Source organism: Gossypium hirsutum, chromosome A11 (genome assembly GCF_007990345.1).
Source record: "Gossypium hirsutum isolate 1008001.06 chromosome A11, Gossypium_hirsutum_v2.1, whole genome shotgun sequence".
NCBI classification, from domain to species: Eukaryota; Viridiplantae; Streptophyta; class Magnoliopsida; order Malvales; family Malvaceae; genus Gossypium; species Gossypium hirsutum.
Genome location: NC_053434.1, coordinates 107799379 through 107817436, shown reverse-complemented (window position 1 = coordinate 107817436; position 18058 = coordinate 107799379). Strand labels below are relative to the sequence as shown.

Below are 18058 nucleotides of genomic sequence, written 5' to 3'. Positions count from 1 at the left end.
TTAAAAATACAAAGAACATTAAAAACGAGGCTTGGGAGCACTTACTATTGAACTTGGAAAGCTTGAAAACCATAGCTATGGAGAGATTGAGAGTTTCGGCTGGTACAAGGGAGAAAATGGCTAATTTTTGGTTCATTTTTCCCATTTTATTTCATTAAAATGCCAAATAACCAAAATGCCCTTAAGCTCTTTCTTTAAAATTTCATCCATGCAAGCCCATTTTTGTCCAAAAACTTAGAAATTAGGAAAATTGCTCTCCAAGACCTTGTAATTTATAATCTAAAGCAATTTCATACAAATTTCTTCTAAAATCCAAGTTTTTCAATTTATTCAATTTAGTCTTTATTTTCTAGTTGGACACATTACTTAAAAAATTCCTTCATGAAACTTTAACACATGTATATTCTCATATTCTAGGCCTCATAATAATCATAAAATAAATATTTTGACATCAGATTTGTGGTCCCGAAACCACTATTCTGACTAGGCCCTATTTCGGGATGTTACATCCATCCTGCTGCAACTCAGAGGTATAGGATTTGTATCATCTTCAATCAATTTGATCTGTTACACCATTCCCTGGGTGTAATGACCAGATGTATATGCCTAATATTTGCATGAATGTAGAGTATCATTTTTCCTTTTTTTTCCTGAGAATGACCCCATTTTATACTTAGGTTGACATTGCTCGTTATTTGTCGAGGTGTTATCACCGACGAAATGTCTTGTGTTTTTTTTCAACCACTAAAAATTCCAAAGAGATAATCATCTTTCTCTAATATTTCCAACCCTTAGGCTTGGTATATTCTAAACAATAGTTCTGTTTCAGGTTCTTGTATCATTTAGAAGCTTCCAAAGTAATATGCGAAACTCTTTTTATGAAAGTGTTATTAGTCCACTAATCGTTATTTCAATACAAAATGCTTGAAAAAGATCATAACAATGGAACTGAAGGAAATTAATTAGGAGCATAGCTCGAAGCAAGTAAGATAATCAAGGATAGCAAATGCAATTAATAAGGAAATTTATTGGGACGTATCTTGAAAAGAATAAGGTAATCAAAGATAGCCAATTCAAAATGGGTAAAATAGAAAGCTAGGTGCCCTAGATATCGTAGCTTGAGCTTCTCTGTACCAACTTCTTGAAGACTATTTTGAGCTCAATCTGTGTTTAGGGGATCCAAAGTACTTTGTCGATGCCCCAAGACGTAGCATACTTCTTTATTGTTAATTCAAGCTTAGCAAAACTACTGTATGCACCACTTTTATTTGAATTGCCCTTTACGAGTTTTCAATTTAAAACCCCTTTGGTTTCAAATCGCCCTTTGTGGGTTTTCGCCTCGGCCTCTCCTTTTTCTTTTCTTTTTTTTTTTGGTGAAGTATTTTTTGATTGAATCTGACTTCACAAGATTAGGCAGGTTCTTGCCATTACCTTAGTCAGTATCGACACTCTTCTAGAGGCCTTCTTTACCACATAAGGTCCTTCCCAGTTTGGCATACACTTTCCTTTGAAGTCCTTTTTGTATAGGAAAGATCTTTTTCAATACTAGGTTTCCCTTTTGAGGCGAACCTATTTGTTATTTGTTTTTGGTACGTTTGCTCATGGTGGATAGCTTTCAACCTCATTTCTTAAATCAAATTCAACTGATCACATCAGAATTTGGTCCATTCGGCTTCAGCTCTGACAAGACTGAGAGAAAATGAATCTCGACTTTAATGGGTAAAAATGCTTCCATTCCATAAACTAATGAGAACTGTGCTGCCTCAACGAAGGTCCTGACCGACGTTTGATAAGTATAGAGGGTAAATGGTAACTTCTTTATGCCAATCTTTACAAGTCTCGGTCATTTTTCGTATGATCCTTGTTTAGTTGTTTTTATTCTTATACATTTTTGCTACTTCCATTGTATTGTTTATTTTGAGGTGATGTAGCATCCATTCTTCGAATAAACTACAAACTTTTGACATTGTGCAATTGGATATGATCTTTTGGCATTTCTTATCGGTACATGATCTCTCTTCTTCTTTTTTTTTTGAAATTCTGATGACTGTTGACTTAGTAATATTGGCATATAAAGCAACTTTTACCCTCTTGGTGAAGTAATTGATGCCTGCTAAAAGCTTTTGACGAGATCAGCCCAATAACCTCCATGCCCCATATAGATAAATTCTATGAAGAAATGAAAAGGCACATGAATCTTGTCTCCATAAATTTGGCATTTACGGCATACTGATGCAATTCCTTTCTATGGTGGACTAGCAGAACTCGAATCTCATGATTAGCCTGGCCATCGTAAAACCATTAGCATATGATGTTCAAACACCCTGCAGCATCCTCACGTTTTAGTAGCCCAGACATATCTTGATGCGTGTAACGCCCCAATTTTCGCGAATTCTGTGAATGTTGGCATAGGTTTAATTATGTTAGTGGGCCTCTAGAAGGCCCAAGCTTAAGATAAAACCCGGTAATTTTAGTTAATATTTGTTTCATAAGAAAAAGGGAGTGAAATTATGAAATAGGACCTATGTGAAAATGTTTGAAAATGCTATAGGCTAATTTGTAGTGGCCAAATAAATAGTAGTGCAAAATAGGAGGATTTGCATGTCAAATTCCCCACTTTTAATGTAGTGGCCGACCAATGTGATGGATAGTTGATAATGTATGCATTTTAGCATTTTAATAGTTAATGGATGATGGACATTAGCATTTTAATAGTTAATGGATGATGGGCATGGTAAGCATTATGGGCATATTTTTATTGGAATTATGGCATGAGTATGACACAAATATTAGTATATCATTTATGTGTCATAAAATGTTGAGTGATAAGAATAACAAAAGGAAGTAAAGGAAGGTTTTTGTTCATTCTTTGTTCTTCATAGCCGAATTTGAGAGAGAGCAAATAGGGGAGGAAACCCTTGAATATTCGGTCACTAGGAGGGGGAAAAATTGAAGGTAAGTTCTTGGTACTTTGCTTCTATCTTGATGTTCATGAGTTCTTCTTGATTCTATCCTAACTCATGAAGCATATTTTGGTTTTTGGTTGTTGTTTTATGTTCTTTTGATGAAAAATGGAAGATAGGTGAAGTTGAGCCAAACAAATGAGCATGCATGTGCCTTAGATGCTAAGGGGAAAAATTGGCTAACATGTTGTGCTTTAAAATGATGAAATGGAGATTATACTTAAGTAAAATCATAGATATGTGATGATTGATTGGTGATATACATGTTTAAATAACAAGCATTCAAGTTAGGTGTGAAAGAGTGATTTGGTAATAAATCTGCTTGGGACAGCAGCAGTAACGTGACTTTGGAAAATCACCATAAATTGTGGGAGATGAATTAGAAGCTGAATAAATTATGTAATTAAAGCTTAATTAGTCTAGTTTCAAATGAAATAAACGAGAACATATTTTGAATTCTTTACAATGAGAAATTTGATTTTTAATGAAGAGTGGTCAGATTAGTCAAACAGTGAAACATGGGAAACTTTAAGAAAAATCTGGTATTGATTGGCCATACCAAAAATTATGAAAATTTTATGGATAGAAGATATACGAGTCTATTTTCAGGGAAAATTAACGGCACTTGATTTGGAGTTTCGTAGCTCCAGTTATAAATGATTTAGTGACTGTTGCTCAGGAAGACAGCTTGCAGTGAAATTATGATTATGTGGTAAACATTGACAAAAATTTGTTAATGAGTTGCTTATTGATTTCTTATAAGCTTACTATGATCTGTAGGTGTGGTTGGCCAAATATTGTAAGGGGTTAATACGTAGTTTGTATTTGAATAGTTAGATTAACGTATTAGTAATCCAATTGTAGGCGGTTCGTGTTTGGATCTCGTCAGCATATCGTCGCAAACAGGTATGTAACTAACATCCTCTTTCTTAGTCTAGATCGGCAAAAGTCGCAAAGCCGAAATGCCGAAAACCGGTATTTTGTAGATTTGTGAGTGTGCGAATGCTCGTGAGGTATATCGATTAATGTTTTTGGTAAGCTGCAATGTTTGGACTGCAAAGTGCATGATTTCTGTGCCCTCGATATTTTTGGGTTTAATGGGCCAAAATTGGAATGATGGGCCAACGGGCCCAATTCGGTAAGAACCCTCGGTACGTGATTCTGTTAGTACGTGAAAAGTAGGAATATGCATGAAAAATCCTAAAATAGATAAATTACTGAAATACCTTTAAAAATGGAAAATTTACAGTTTTACCCCTAGTAGATAAATTACCGAAATATCCCTAGGGTTAAATTAACCTAAATGCATGTTTGACTGTTGTTATTTACTGCATGCCATGTTGTTATTATCTGATGCATGGGATTGGGATATTGACGGAGGAAGTACTGAAATTGGCTTGTCCACGTACTGGAGGCTTTGCCTTAATTTACTGTTAACTGAGCAGCAAGGCTACAACTGTGGAGTGTTGGGCTGGGTGGGTTGAGCTATTCCCCACATGGAGTGTAGGGCTGGTACGGGTGGAGTGTAGTGGTTGGTGGGTTGAGTAGTCTTCCCAAATGGGCTTGCATATGTTATTGATGTTGCATGTATTTTGAAATGGGCCTATGGGCCATACTGTTATCTGAATAAGGGGCTAAGGCCCAGTTTATTGTAATCTGAAAAGGGCTCTGGTCCAGTACCACTGTTACCTGAATGGGCTTAGGCCCAATAGGCTTGAGCTGACTTGGGCTTTGAATGGGTTTTTCTTACACACTGAGTTTCCCCAAACTCACCCCTTCTTTAACCTTGCGGGTGAGCCTTGATGTGGGTGACTTGGAGCCGGAGAGGATTCAGAGTGGCCATGGTGCATACTTTTGGGTTTGAAAAAGAGACTGGTTTTCTTAAGTTATTTTTAATTACTATTTAATTTTTGGGTTGTAATAAGGCCATTTTAACTTTATTTTCTTCTTTGATTTTTCTGGGATTATATTATTATAAAAAACTTTAAATTGATGGATACTAATTCAAATGGGCTAGACTTAGGGCGTGATTTCAAAATGATACTTGTTTTTTTAAAATAACACGACGTCACGAATATTCGATTTACCAAAGATAATCACTCAAAGAAATTTCAACTTGTTATAACCAAGTGTGGCAATGGATGTGGACATGTCTAGGATTGGATCCAATCGGAGAGCTTGGTACTTAAGCAGCCTTCATGGCTCACCTCCTCTGTTATGGATACCTACCTGGTGCCCAGCTTCCATTCACTTGGTTAGTTTGACAAAAGCCGGCTTTTTAAAACACTAAAAAGGGAACACGGGTTTTTGACTTCAAAGTGGCACGTCGGATTCGGCTTTAACGTCTGGGCCGGGTTTGGTTTGCTACAATGCGATCATGTGAAAACATCTTTGAACAACTCAATGACATCTAGCTTTTGTCCCTGTGGTGATACAGGCTCCGATCTTCACCCTTTTCTCTTCTCCTAGGCTCACAATGTCCACGGACTATTTGTAAGCTAGGATCCATTTTTTTTATCTTATTCTACCATCCTTAACAAAACAGGAGATAGGCTACAATCTCTATCGTCTTCAAAGTCCTGAGATCCCTCTAGACACATATCCTGCTCAAAAGGAAACTCTGGGTCAGTAGCAATGTCGCTCATGTCGTTGATATTTGGAGACCTGTTGTAGGTACGAAGGAATATTTCGAAGAATAAATGAATCTAAAAATAATTATTTGTATGGTATGATCATGAATAAAAGAATACTTGAAAAAAAGAATCTAAGAATAATTATCTGTATAGAATAAAAGAGTATTTGCTAGAAATGATAACAAAGATGCATTTTATTGAAATAAAGATTTTGGACATAAGCCTATTTCACAAAAGGATTCTTATTGCTTCTAGGCTTAAAGCAACAAGTGTGTTTTGAATATTACTTTAAATTGGCTCTAAGAAATACAGGGATCTCTTCCATAGTCTCATTGTTCAAAACATTTCCCGACTCATAAGGGTGAATGCCTGATCAATTCTATTTTCTAATTCCTTCTTTGGATATGGCATTGATGCTCTAATTTCCAAACATTCCTTCCGAGCCTTTGACCTCTTCAAAGAATTCCAACTCTTTTGATTAATGTAATGCGTGTGATGCAATATAATGCAGTGCAATAAATGCAAAAAGAGACGTTGATTCTGATTCAATTCTGCTAGAACAACTTTTCTAGATAACAAATCTTTTTTACATAAAGTGGAAACATATACGGCCTTGCCCTCATATTTCAGGCGTAGATATCGATCCCTTTCTTCATATCCGGATGTTAAGATCAAATCTTGCAAACTTCCTAATGGATGCTTCTACTAGCTCATTTTTGCTTGATTCGGGCTGCGGCCCATTGCTCATTCATCCTCGTGAGGCTTGTTAGCTTCTTTAAGAAAGTTGAAGACTCCCAAATAATCATTGTCGGCTTGAATCCTTGAAGCATAGTCATATATTCCTCTATGGACTATTGGCCTTCTCTTGTTGTTTACTCGGACCATATTCGGACGGCCGTATTATATTCCACTTTATCAAGAAATTCATTCTCCATGACAAGCTTTTCCATTTAGCAATCGAATGTGACTCAACACCTCCTTTCTATGATGAAAATGCAATGCAATCAAAACAAAAGAAAACATGTTAGCACATGAGAAATAAACAAAACAAAGTACCTATCTAGGTGACCACTAGGGGTTTGGAGTGGCTCTACCTAGGGTGGGCTCTTAAGGTTTGCTGTATGGGGTTTGGTTCTAAAAAAAGGGTACCTGAACCAGCAGATTTCTCAATCTTCACCCATTAGAGGCTTATATGGATTGAATTCAGTTTAGGGGAATACATTTTCCTATGGCTATGCTGAGATGAAAATCTCACGAACACATAGGTACGGATGTATCCTGGAAGCAGTCTACTAGCCCATGCGGAGGTGAAAACCTCACGAATGCATAGCTTCTCACTCTCACCTAAAAGGGTAAAATCGACCGATCATGCGATGTAATGTACAGAAGGATACCAAAACTCAAACCAATACAACAATTATAAACCATAATGATGAGGATCGTAACAAAGACGAGTGAAATACAAAGAAAAGATCTCTAAGAGGAAAATGCAATGCAATCCTAAAAGAAACACATCAATACAAAAACATAAATGACAAACAGAGCACCTATTCGGGTGACCTCTAGGGTTGGCTCTTAGGGCTCATTATATGTGGCTCGATTCTAGAGTAAGGGTACCTGAACCAGCAGATTCCTCGATCCTCACTCATTATAGGCTCATATGGATCGAGTTCAGTTTAGGGGAATACATTTCCCTATGGCCATGTGGAGATGAAAATCTCACGAAGACATAGGTACGGATGTATCCCGAAGGCGAACCACTATCCCATACGGAAGTGAAAACCTCACGAAGGACAAGTTTCTTACTCCCACTTAGAGGGTAAGACCGAGCGGTCATGCAATGCGATATACAAAACTATTTAAAGATTCGAACCAACGAAACAGGTATTATGACATAAACCACAAAGATAACAGATGAAAAGCAATGAAAGGATCATATTTTAAATTGGATTTTCAATTTTCGACGAAAAGACATAAATTAATCAATTTGCGGCTTGACACTCTTAGGTCCCTAGTGGAGTCGCCAAGCTGTCGAAACCATTTTTTTTAAATGGGGGTCGACTTTGATTTTGAAAATGAAAACGAAAACGGGAGTCGCCACCAATCCTTTTTGCTGAAGTGTGATCGGGTCACCTGGAAGAGCAATTGTTTAATAAACAGATTGATTTATCAAGACAACGATTTTGGTCTACGAAATTTTAAAAAATGGGTTCGTGAGTCGGTTACATACGAGGAAGGATTAGCACCCCCATAACGCCCAAAATTGGTACCTCATTGATTAATTAATGCCTTAATGTCGAAAATTGAAAACTCGAGAAGAATTCAAAATACGGTCCCTTTTATTCAATGTTGACTTTACAAAAATGTTTGGATAAATTGGAACAGATGCTAAAGACCTTATTGTCCCGAAGCAATAAAATGTCACATCAAGTACGTTAGGACACGACATTTAAAACCCTCAAGAATAAGCTTGTCTTTTGACTTTCAAATTCATGCATTTTTAATTTTAAAAGGATATTTGGTCATTTGGGTCAAACGAGAAAAATCGAAACCCAGTACATTAGGGCACGATCTCTCGAATTCCTAAACACGGAATATTGCCTTTTTTTTATTTGAAAATTCATATATTTTTAAATTTGAAAGGATATTTGGTTATTTAGGTTCAACGAGAAAAATCAAAACTCCGTAAGTTAGGGTATGATTTTCTCGAGTTTACTAAATCCGAAATATTTCTTATTATTGAAAATTTTCCTTTTTTTACGAATTCGGGTAAAAATTAATGCGACATGAATTTGTAGTAAAAAATAAATCATGTTGTTAATATGCATAACAAAATAATAAATGTGTTAATAAGAATTACAATATATAACACCGAATATAAACAAGTTAGAAATAAAAAGAAGAAAAAATAACGAGTGAAAACTAAAAATTTGAAACTAAAAAATATTAAACAAATAAATAAATAAATGTTGTATAAAACAATTTAATATTAATAATAATGATAATAAGTAAATAAATACTAACAAGAATATTATAATAACTATAATAGTAATAATAACGAACATCCTAAATCTTCGTGTATAAAAAGACATAAATGGATAAATAAACAAATGTATAATGAAATAACAAAATAATAATAGTAATAGTTTAATTAAAAATTGCAAATAAGCTAATAAACGAAGAAATAAAGAAATTTTAAATAAAATCGTTAGTAATAATAATAATAATGTAAATAAATACAAAAATAAAATATATAACGTAATAATATCAATATAAAATTAATTAGTTTAATAATATGATGATAACAATAGTAATAATATAATAATAATGAAGTAGAAAATAATAATAATAATACATTAATAAGAATAATAATAGTATATTAATAATAACAATAATAGAAAATAATAATAAAATAAGGAATAATAATAATAATACTAACAATAATATAAATAATAATAAAAACAACAAGAGAAATCGTAACAATAATAGTAATAAAAGAATAAAAGTAATAATAATAATAGAAATAATAATAAAATTAAAAATAAAATAAAATAAATCAATTTTAATAATAAAATAGCAAAATAACTAAAAAGGACTAAATTGGATTTAAAACAAAAATTCGGGGCAAATTTGAAATAAAGATAAAAAGAAAAAGACCGAATCGAACACGCGAATAGTGAGGGACCAAAATGGGAAATAATCCCCCTCCAAAACGCGCAGCTTCGATATGGACCTGATTGAAAACGGAATAAATTAAGGGGCGAAAATTAAAAATAAAAAAAACCTAATCGCAAAATTATAAAAAAAGTGGAAGGGCCAAAAGTGCAAATAAACCTTCCGCTTAAAAACACGAGGACCTTCGGGCAGACGGGTCGGGTCAAGGGTCGCCCCCCAAAACGACGCCGTTTTGGGCGTCTGGGGGGCCTAATTAAACGGCGTCGTTTAGTGACCCCTATTTAAGCCCCAAATTTTTATAAATCTTTCATTTTAACCCTCTTCCAAAAAAAAAAGAAATTTTGCTCTCACCTCTTCTCTCTCACATCCAAACATCTGGCCAAGGTCCGGTCACCGGACCACCGTGGCGGCCGACGGTCGCCGGCGACTTTGCCTCTGTCCACGATGGTCGGAGAGCGTCAAAAGAGCCTCTTTTTCTCCTTTTTTTGCCCTCAATTCCTATTTAAGACCAAAATACCCCAAAAACCCTTCGAAGTTTCGAAAAATGAAAGAAAAAGGAAAGAAATGAAGGGACTTTTTGGTTCCTTATCACTGCCGATGAGTTCTTAGTTGAACCGACAGATTCGGCCTCTTTCCAGACCGGAGAAGCTTCGACTGCGTTGTTTAAGGTAACCGGCCTCGTTCCCTTTTATTTTTTCTTTATTTTGTTACTTATTTTAAAAAATAAAATCAGATAGAACAAAATTTCTACCTTTCCAACTTGAAATGTTTTTATATTTTTCTCCTTTTTATTCGATTCTCCCTGTTTGATTACATTGGTTTGGTCTAGGCTTTTATAGCTGAAAATACAATATATATTTATTTCTTTTGTACTGCTCTATTCACTGTTTTACTACTGTTTTGCTACTATTTTTGTTCTGCTCTTTTGTTCTCTTTTTGTAGGCTTACGGAGTCAACAAGCGAGGAGCTTGCCATTTTGGTACAAGAGTGCTAGGGGAGCCGACCCTCGAGCGAAGGACATGCTGACGAGGCACGTGGGTGACAGTAGGGAGGCGCAGCGCTGAAGGGTAGCAAGGGTTTCTGACCCTTTTTCTTTTGCTGAAAATGTTCAGCTTTGGGCCATTTTGGGCTTGTTCTAGTTTTGGGTCAAATTGTAAAATTTAGGGCTTGTATGAACTGTTTAAAACTTGGACTTTATTTGGTTTTATTATTTTTAAATTTTGGTGTATAACGGGCTAGGCAAAATTTGGGCTTTACATATTTCTTAATAAATGTCATATTGATTGGAATTTACATTAACATATAAAGTTGGTTTTGTAAGTAAATTATATTAAACAACAAAATAAATAAGCACAACTACAACTATTAAAAATGTCAAATAAATTACAAAACATAAAAGGGGTAAACGTTGGCTACAAGTTTTAAAATTGTTCCATATCCAGGGTGAGGGTCGAACCCTAGACCAATTTTAAATAAAAAAATTAATACAATATTAAGGGTGGGATGAGATAACATGATTCCAACCCACGCCAAATGAATGTCTCACAAATTTTTTTATTAAAGTTTAAAATATAATATTTAATTATTAAAGATAGATGTAAAAATTTAATTTTTAAGTTAAAATTAAATAATATTGGTAAATTATATAAAATAAAAAACATAACATGTATACATGAATGTGTCAAAAGTTACAAAAATAAATTATATAATTCATATAAATATGACATGAATATAGAAATGTCTCAAATGTTACATAAAATAAATTATAAGCTTGTAAAAATTTAAATAAATATAATACTTTAAATCTAGTTATAACACCAAAAGATGACATGAATACAATTTAAGATAAAAATAAATTATAAAATATAAAATATAAAATAAATTTACCTATATAAAATTATAAAATAGAAAATTATAAAAAATAGAAAATCATATAAAATCTAGTCATGTTTTGTTTTTTGGATTATTTTATTAAATTGAAAGCATCCCGAAACGGTTTTTTTTTGTAATATATAATAATTACTTTAATTTTATTTTTGTGTTATGTATTAATTCATATTATATTTTATATAGTTTACTATTACAATTTAATTTAGAAAAAAAAATAGTTTTCATTTTAACTTAAACTTATTACATGTTTTGCATAATTTACCATAATAGTTCAATTTATAGAGAAATTATTTGTGTTTATTTTTTTTAAAAGTATTTTAAATTTATATAAGATTTTAGATATGAATAATTAGTGTTAGTAATATCAAGAACAACTTCATCAGAACACTAAAACAATGAGATAATTAAGAGAAGGTCAAAACCCTCCCCTCAGTTTCAGAGCAACAACATGATGAGACTATCTTTCCACTCAACATACAAGACCAAAACCATAATAGAAACCTAGAATACCAGTCATGTCCAGTCTTCCAAAAGCAACAACCTCAACCTTGGCATGAAGAGATGGAGGGAAGAAGGCAAGATTTTGGGACACCATTCTTGGAGGGTCAACTATAAACCTTAAATGAATTAGTATCTATAAATTATAAGACGATATTGCTGGGATGGACAATTACGAACCTTGAAAAACATAGGCCCTATGAACCCTAAGACATACATGGAAAAAACCTTAATTCTACCAAAAAAAATTTATTCAACTATTTAAAAGATCTAACTAATGAGAGAAAATAATAAGTGAAGAGAGAAAATCGCAAAAAAAAAAAGAAAAGGAAATTAGAGTCGCTCAAACATCCGGTGACTTTTGTCTCTTTTAATAAATGCGCAGAAATTATAAAATTATAAATGAACTTTGATAAGGGAATTTTAATTTGTTGTAATTGTAACATGAAACTTTGATTGTTGTTCAAATTTACAAATGAAATTTTAATTTTGACTCAATGTACACATTTAAAGAAATAAATAAATTAATTTATATTTGTATCAGATAAATATAATTATTTTTGTATGCAATGAGTAGATGAAAAAGATGCAATATTAATAATTATGTTAGTGGTACGTGAAAATTAAGTGAAATAAAAATTCTATGTATATCATTATTATATATATATTTGGAGATTTATTTTATATTGATCGGAATTTACAAAGTTCCTTTCGTACGTGAATTATATTAAACAATAAAATAAACAGGCACGCTAAAAGTAATAAAAAAGGTGAAATAAGTTATATAAATTTACAAAAAAAATTGGTGTGAGGAATTAAGATGTTTAATGCTTTTACTCCGTTATGAGTTGGTTGGTGCAATGCAAATGTACTGAGTTGAAATTTCTACAAAATTAAAAAGAAAGAGAAGCAACACGGAATCGTACAATAATGGAGCATGTCAAGAAATTATGTTTTAATGTTAATTTTGGTACACGAGCCATCCTCTCTTCTCATGCCATTTCGCTCATTATTACATATGATATTTTGTATTCCGCTGTTATACTTTGAAAACTCGGATGGGAGCGTGTTTAGTGGTTAATTTCTTTTTGTGTTTTATAAGTTCATTAAGGGGTTAGATACTAATTACTAGTTTTAAAGATACTATATACATAATGTGAGAATCAAATTCTTGGATAATTTTGAACAAAAAAGTATTTCTTTTAATACAATATTAAAGGTGAGATGAGATAACATGATTCTAATCCACGTCAAATTGAGTACCTCACAAATTCTTTTATTAAAATTTAAAATATAATATTTAATTTTAATTTTTAAGTTAAAATTAAATAATTGTGGTAAATTATATAAAATAAAATAAATATGTATATATAAATGTGTGGAAAGTTACAAAAATAAATTATATAACTCATATAAATATGACATGAATGTACAAATGTTTCAAATGTTACATAAAATAAGTTATAAACTTGTTAAATTTTAATAAATATGATACTTTAAATTTAGTTATAACAATAAAAGATAAACATGTATACAATTAAAATAAAAATATATTAAATTTTCTTAATAAAGTTGAAGATAAAAAAATTTATAAAATATTTATTTGCATACCCTTTTCACTTATTTTTTCTGTTTAATAGTTAAATCAAGTTATTTAGTAGATATTTGTGTTTTAATCAAGTTATTTTGTATTACTATAAATAGATGTGGTCTCTCCACCTCGAACTCATCCCAAAAATTTTTATTCCTTCATAAGGTAATTTTCTTTCTTGTATTTTTGCAATGAAATATATTTGGTAGTGTTTGTGGACATAAGCGCAATTTGGCAAACCTCATTAAAATTTTGGTGTTCTTTATTATTTTTTCTTTCAATATTTTGCAGGGTACATTTGTAGTAATATATTGTGTTATTAAATTACATTAGTGGGATATTCTGTCTACAAGGTTGGGTTTTAAGTGGTATCGTCTGTAACTCCTCCAATCTTTCTTGGTAATTCAACCTATTGTTATTTTCTAGTGCAATAATTTACTCTTTTTTACCCTATTCACACAACATGAGAAAATTAAGAGAAGGTCAAAATCCTCCCCATTAAATAGTGGCTAAAAGATTCTTAAATTATTGAAAAAGATTCTTAACGAATCATCTGTCGAAATGTGGTTAAAAGACTTGATTTGCCAGATCCATTAATGCTGTGACAATAATAGATAATTTAAAAAGCATAATCTACACTCGTAGTGTCCCTAACAGATTCTGAATGCTACCTACAGCTTATCTGCATCTTTAACTGATAATTGATAGTAACTATATCAGAAATTTATTTTCAAGAACACTATAACACTTTTCAACTGATCGTTTAGATCTTCAATACTAAACAATAAATTAAACTCGTCTTTCCTTTTATCATGATGTATTCAACTGTCGGGTTAGGAAGATGACAGCGCAAGGTAAGAGAGAGATCGAAGTATGATCTACTTGGAGAGTAACACGAAGGAACAAGTACGGCTTGTCCGAGAACGCAGGTAAATGGGATAGTCCAAGGATCAGCCAACTTAAGAAGATAAGAAAGATGAGTAAGAACATATGAGTCTGTAAATTTTGGTGTGTAAACCCGATTCAAAGGTAAAAATAGGAGGATTAAGCAAAACCTAAGTCTAAGGGGTCTGCAGGTAAAAGACAACCTAGGCAAGTAAGTCCATCGGGGTTCACTTGGGAACAATGATAGCATAATGGTATGACTGGTAGAGTTTATCAAAAACCTATAGAGAGAAAGGATGTTTGACCAAGACTAAATAATGTTGGATAAACTGCGTGAGGCTAATAGGAGAAGCGTTCACCGGGGAGTACCTTGGGATAGACAGTTCGTCAAGTGTTAAATATGACTCCTATTTTCAGTCAAATTTGAAAAATAATCTTTCAGTTAAACTCTGTTTACTTGTTTCAATCAAACACTGATTAGTTTAGATTATTTTATTATTATTTGATCTATGAATTTAGCCTATAAATAGGCTCTTTTACAACCTTAGAAAATATACCCATTAGAGATTAGAACTCATAACACATTTAGAGAATTTTGTGTTTACATTTTGTGGGTTCTTTGTTTTCGGGGTTTAGTTTTATCTCCATCTTTTGTACTCTTCGTTCTTTTGCCATTATACTAAAATTATCTTTGCCCGTGGTTTTTTATCCTCTTTGGAGGGGTTTTTCCACGTTAAATTTGTGTGTTTAATTTATCAATTTATTCCGCTATTTTCGTGTTAGTTGCTTAATCGGGTCGAAATCCTAACATCAAGAATTGCGGAGGGTAAGGATATGAAATCTGATGAAGTAAATCGAAGACAACTAGTGGTAGACAATAGAATTTACATCCAAGGTTGTGAGTAAAAGTGGAAGTTAAGTTTGTTAGGTAGTAAGGAAAGTTGGGATGAGGCAGAATCAAATCTGTACCATAAAAGACTGTTACTGTAAAAGAACATGCTTATGTTTCAGATGGAGAATAAATCTGCCAAAAGTAAGCCACGGGAAAAAGGAGGAGGCATCAACCTCGCTGGAGAAATCTTTGAAAGGCTAAAGATGATCAAGGAGTTGAAATCTCTACTTAAAACTTTGTTCTTTAAACTTTCTGAATTATTGCTATAGTGCCGTCTTGCATATTCTTACTAAGCTCATTTGGACATGCAAATTTACTATTTACTCGCAGGATAAAGTTTTAAATCGAGAATCAAGTGGAGGAACCAAGCCAGACATCATCAATTTGCGGGAGGGGTATGATTGTCGTTCATATGTATGGAAGGGCACTCCTTAGAGGCTACACCTCGAGAATTAAATTGGATGTATTAGTGTTATAGACTTAAATTAGAATGGCGAATAATGTCAGAAGAGTACCAATATAGTGAAATTGTAAGAATTCTAAAGTTTGTTTGAAGTGGGTTATGGTTGAAGTTAAATTTTGTAAAATGTGGAAATTAAAACATTTAAATAGGATAGTCAAGGAGATCTGTTAAGTTACATGTGGGTTGTGACATTAAGTACTCAGATTGGTGGATCAGGTCAGGTATAAGGTGTTACAGAGAGCGGAAGAAGTGCCTAGTAAATGTTGAGATTAGTGTTGAATGGTCTGACCAAGGTTGAGAAGTGGCTGCGATGTGAGTTGCACAGGTGGTTAATTTTGTGTTTTGGTTGAAGGAAGCTCTAGGTTAGGGTTTGTTGGGTGAGCATGAATATCAATTGAAGAATGAGTCATGGTGCGATCTACGCTCACCCCACCAATTGTTAATATTTGTATTCAACAAGGAGGAGAAGTTGGTGGTTGTTTAGAGGTTGGTTCACTTGTAACAAGTGAAGAGTTGGAGGAATGAATTAGGGATGGAGAAGTGAAGGTAGGAAGACTTAAGGGGGTTGTCTGGGCTATCAAGAAAAGTGCTTAAGGGGGAAGAAAATCTTTCTCTTTGTGTGATGGGATATATATAAAAGAAGATCACGTTATCATGTAGTATCATATGCCCGAAAATACGGATGGTGGTCCACTCGATGTAGGTCTAAATATGTCAATGTAGTGGATTCAAAGGTGCCATAAATACATATGTTTTGAAGTGACGTCTATAGATGATGCTAAAGTTACATGATACAACACATCAGACAAATGATTCATCTCATTGTTTGAGCAATGTTATAATTCTTTTGTTTTTTGTAGTTATAAATAACCCAATCTTTCTCATCCAACTTCGACTTCAACAATTTCTTCTTTGATCTCATATTTCTAGTAATGGCGGAGTGTGAAGTTTCAACTGAAAAAGTTGGGAAGATTTTGGAGTCAAAGTTGGGTGAACTTTCAAAGAACGCATCTTCCCCCTCTTTCATTTTCAAGGCGAAGTGCCTTTGAGCCGCAAATCATCTCCATAGGCCCATACCACCACGGTAAACCTCATTTGGAGGCAATGGAAAGCGAGAAACTCCATTATTTAGATAGCATTCGCCAACAGACCGAAGGTTTGGAACACTACATCACCGCCTATATGTCCATAGAACAGTTTGTTTGGGATTCCTACGCGGAACATGATCATAAGGAACGTGACAAATTTGGGGCGATTATAGTCCTCGATGGGTTGTTTGTTGTTCAACTCTTTCGCAAAGTCATGGATCCAAAATTGAGAGAAGAAAACGATGCCCTCTTCAAGCAGAATTTGAATCTATCTATTGTGGCACAAGATTTGTTGCTGCTCGAAAATCAACTTCCTTTTCGTGTATTAGAAATGTTCGGTAGTAAGTTTGGGATTGATGGAGCAGCTTTAAGAAAGGAAGCACTTAATTTCTTCTCAGAAACAGAACCACAGCAGAGAATGTTATATGAAGATGATCTTATCCCAATGTTTAATAAAGAAAAAAATATTATCCGAAATGACGAGCATCTACTAGGCTTGGTGCACGATAATTGGATTCCACAACAACCACAACCACAACCAAAATCAGAACCAGATCCCTCCCATGTAATAGAGACTTCGGGCTTGGAGGAAACCAATTCGCAAAGAAGTTTTTCTAAAAAAAGGCGGCAGACCGAAGGAAGTCGGAAGAAGTCTCCAGTCCGTAAAGTAAAGAGACGCGTGCCACGGTTAGTCATAAGATCTGCAACGGAACTGTCAGAGCGAGGAATCAGGTTCCGCAAAAGCTTCGGAAGTTGCTTGTTTAACATCCAATTTGAACGTGGAATACTTTTTATTCCGACCTTGATAGTCGACCACGATACCGAGCGAATGTTTCGGAACCTCATTGCTTACGAACAATTCAAACATGATATTAGCATCGTAATGGATTATGCTAAATTCCTGGACTGCCTCATCAACTATGCCGACAATGTGGCTTTGCTATGCGACTGTGGGGTAATCGAGAATCGGCTGGGTAGCAACGACGATGTGGCCAAAATGATTAACAAGCTTAACGAGTACGTTTATCTATGCACCGAAAACTTCTATTATTCCCATATATTTAATAAGGTGAACAAGCACTACCGTCGACCAGTAACCTTATGGAAGGTGAAACTGAGGCAGAAATATTTCGGTACCCCTTGGGATTGGGTTCTCGCTTCCATTTCTGCTGCCACTCTCTTGGTCATACTTTCCTTTCTGCAAACTATATTCTCGGCTCTTTCTTATTTCAATCAAAGTGCAAGATGATTGTTCTTCATGCACTCATGCTTTTTATGTTTGGTTTTCGTTATTAATGTTTGGGGTTTTGCTTGTAATAATTCATGTTCGTTATGTTTTTTTCCAGTTTAGAATCAAACAAGTTTTATTCCTATATTTATTTTTCTATTCGAGAAAATGAATGGTAAGGTGTACGTAGATTCTACAACTTGAATAGCCATCCATGCATTCCAACTTATCTAATTCAATTTGTTTAGTCTA

The 18058-nt window shown here is 33.7% G+C and overlaps 1 protein-coding gene across 1 annotated transcript; it reads left to right on the top strand.

Annotated features, from left to right (window-relative positions):
• Window positions 1-16594: 16594 nt before the first annotated feature.
• LOC107904646 (UPF0481 protein At3g47200-like) lies at window positions 16595-17827 on the top strand. The gene has a single exon (XM_016831091.2). It carries the CDS (start codon window positions 16595-16597, stop codon window positions 17825-17827), a length of 1233 nt encoding a protein of 410 aa, XP_016686580.1.
• The last annotated feature ends 231 nt before the right edge of the window (window positions 17828-18058 follow it).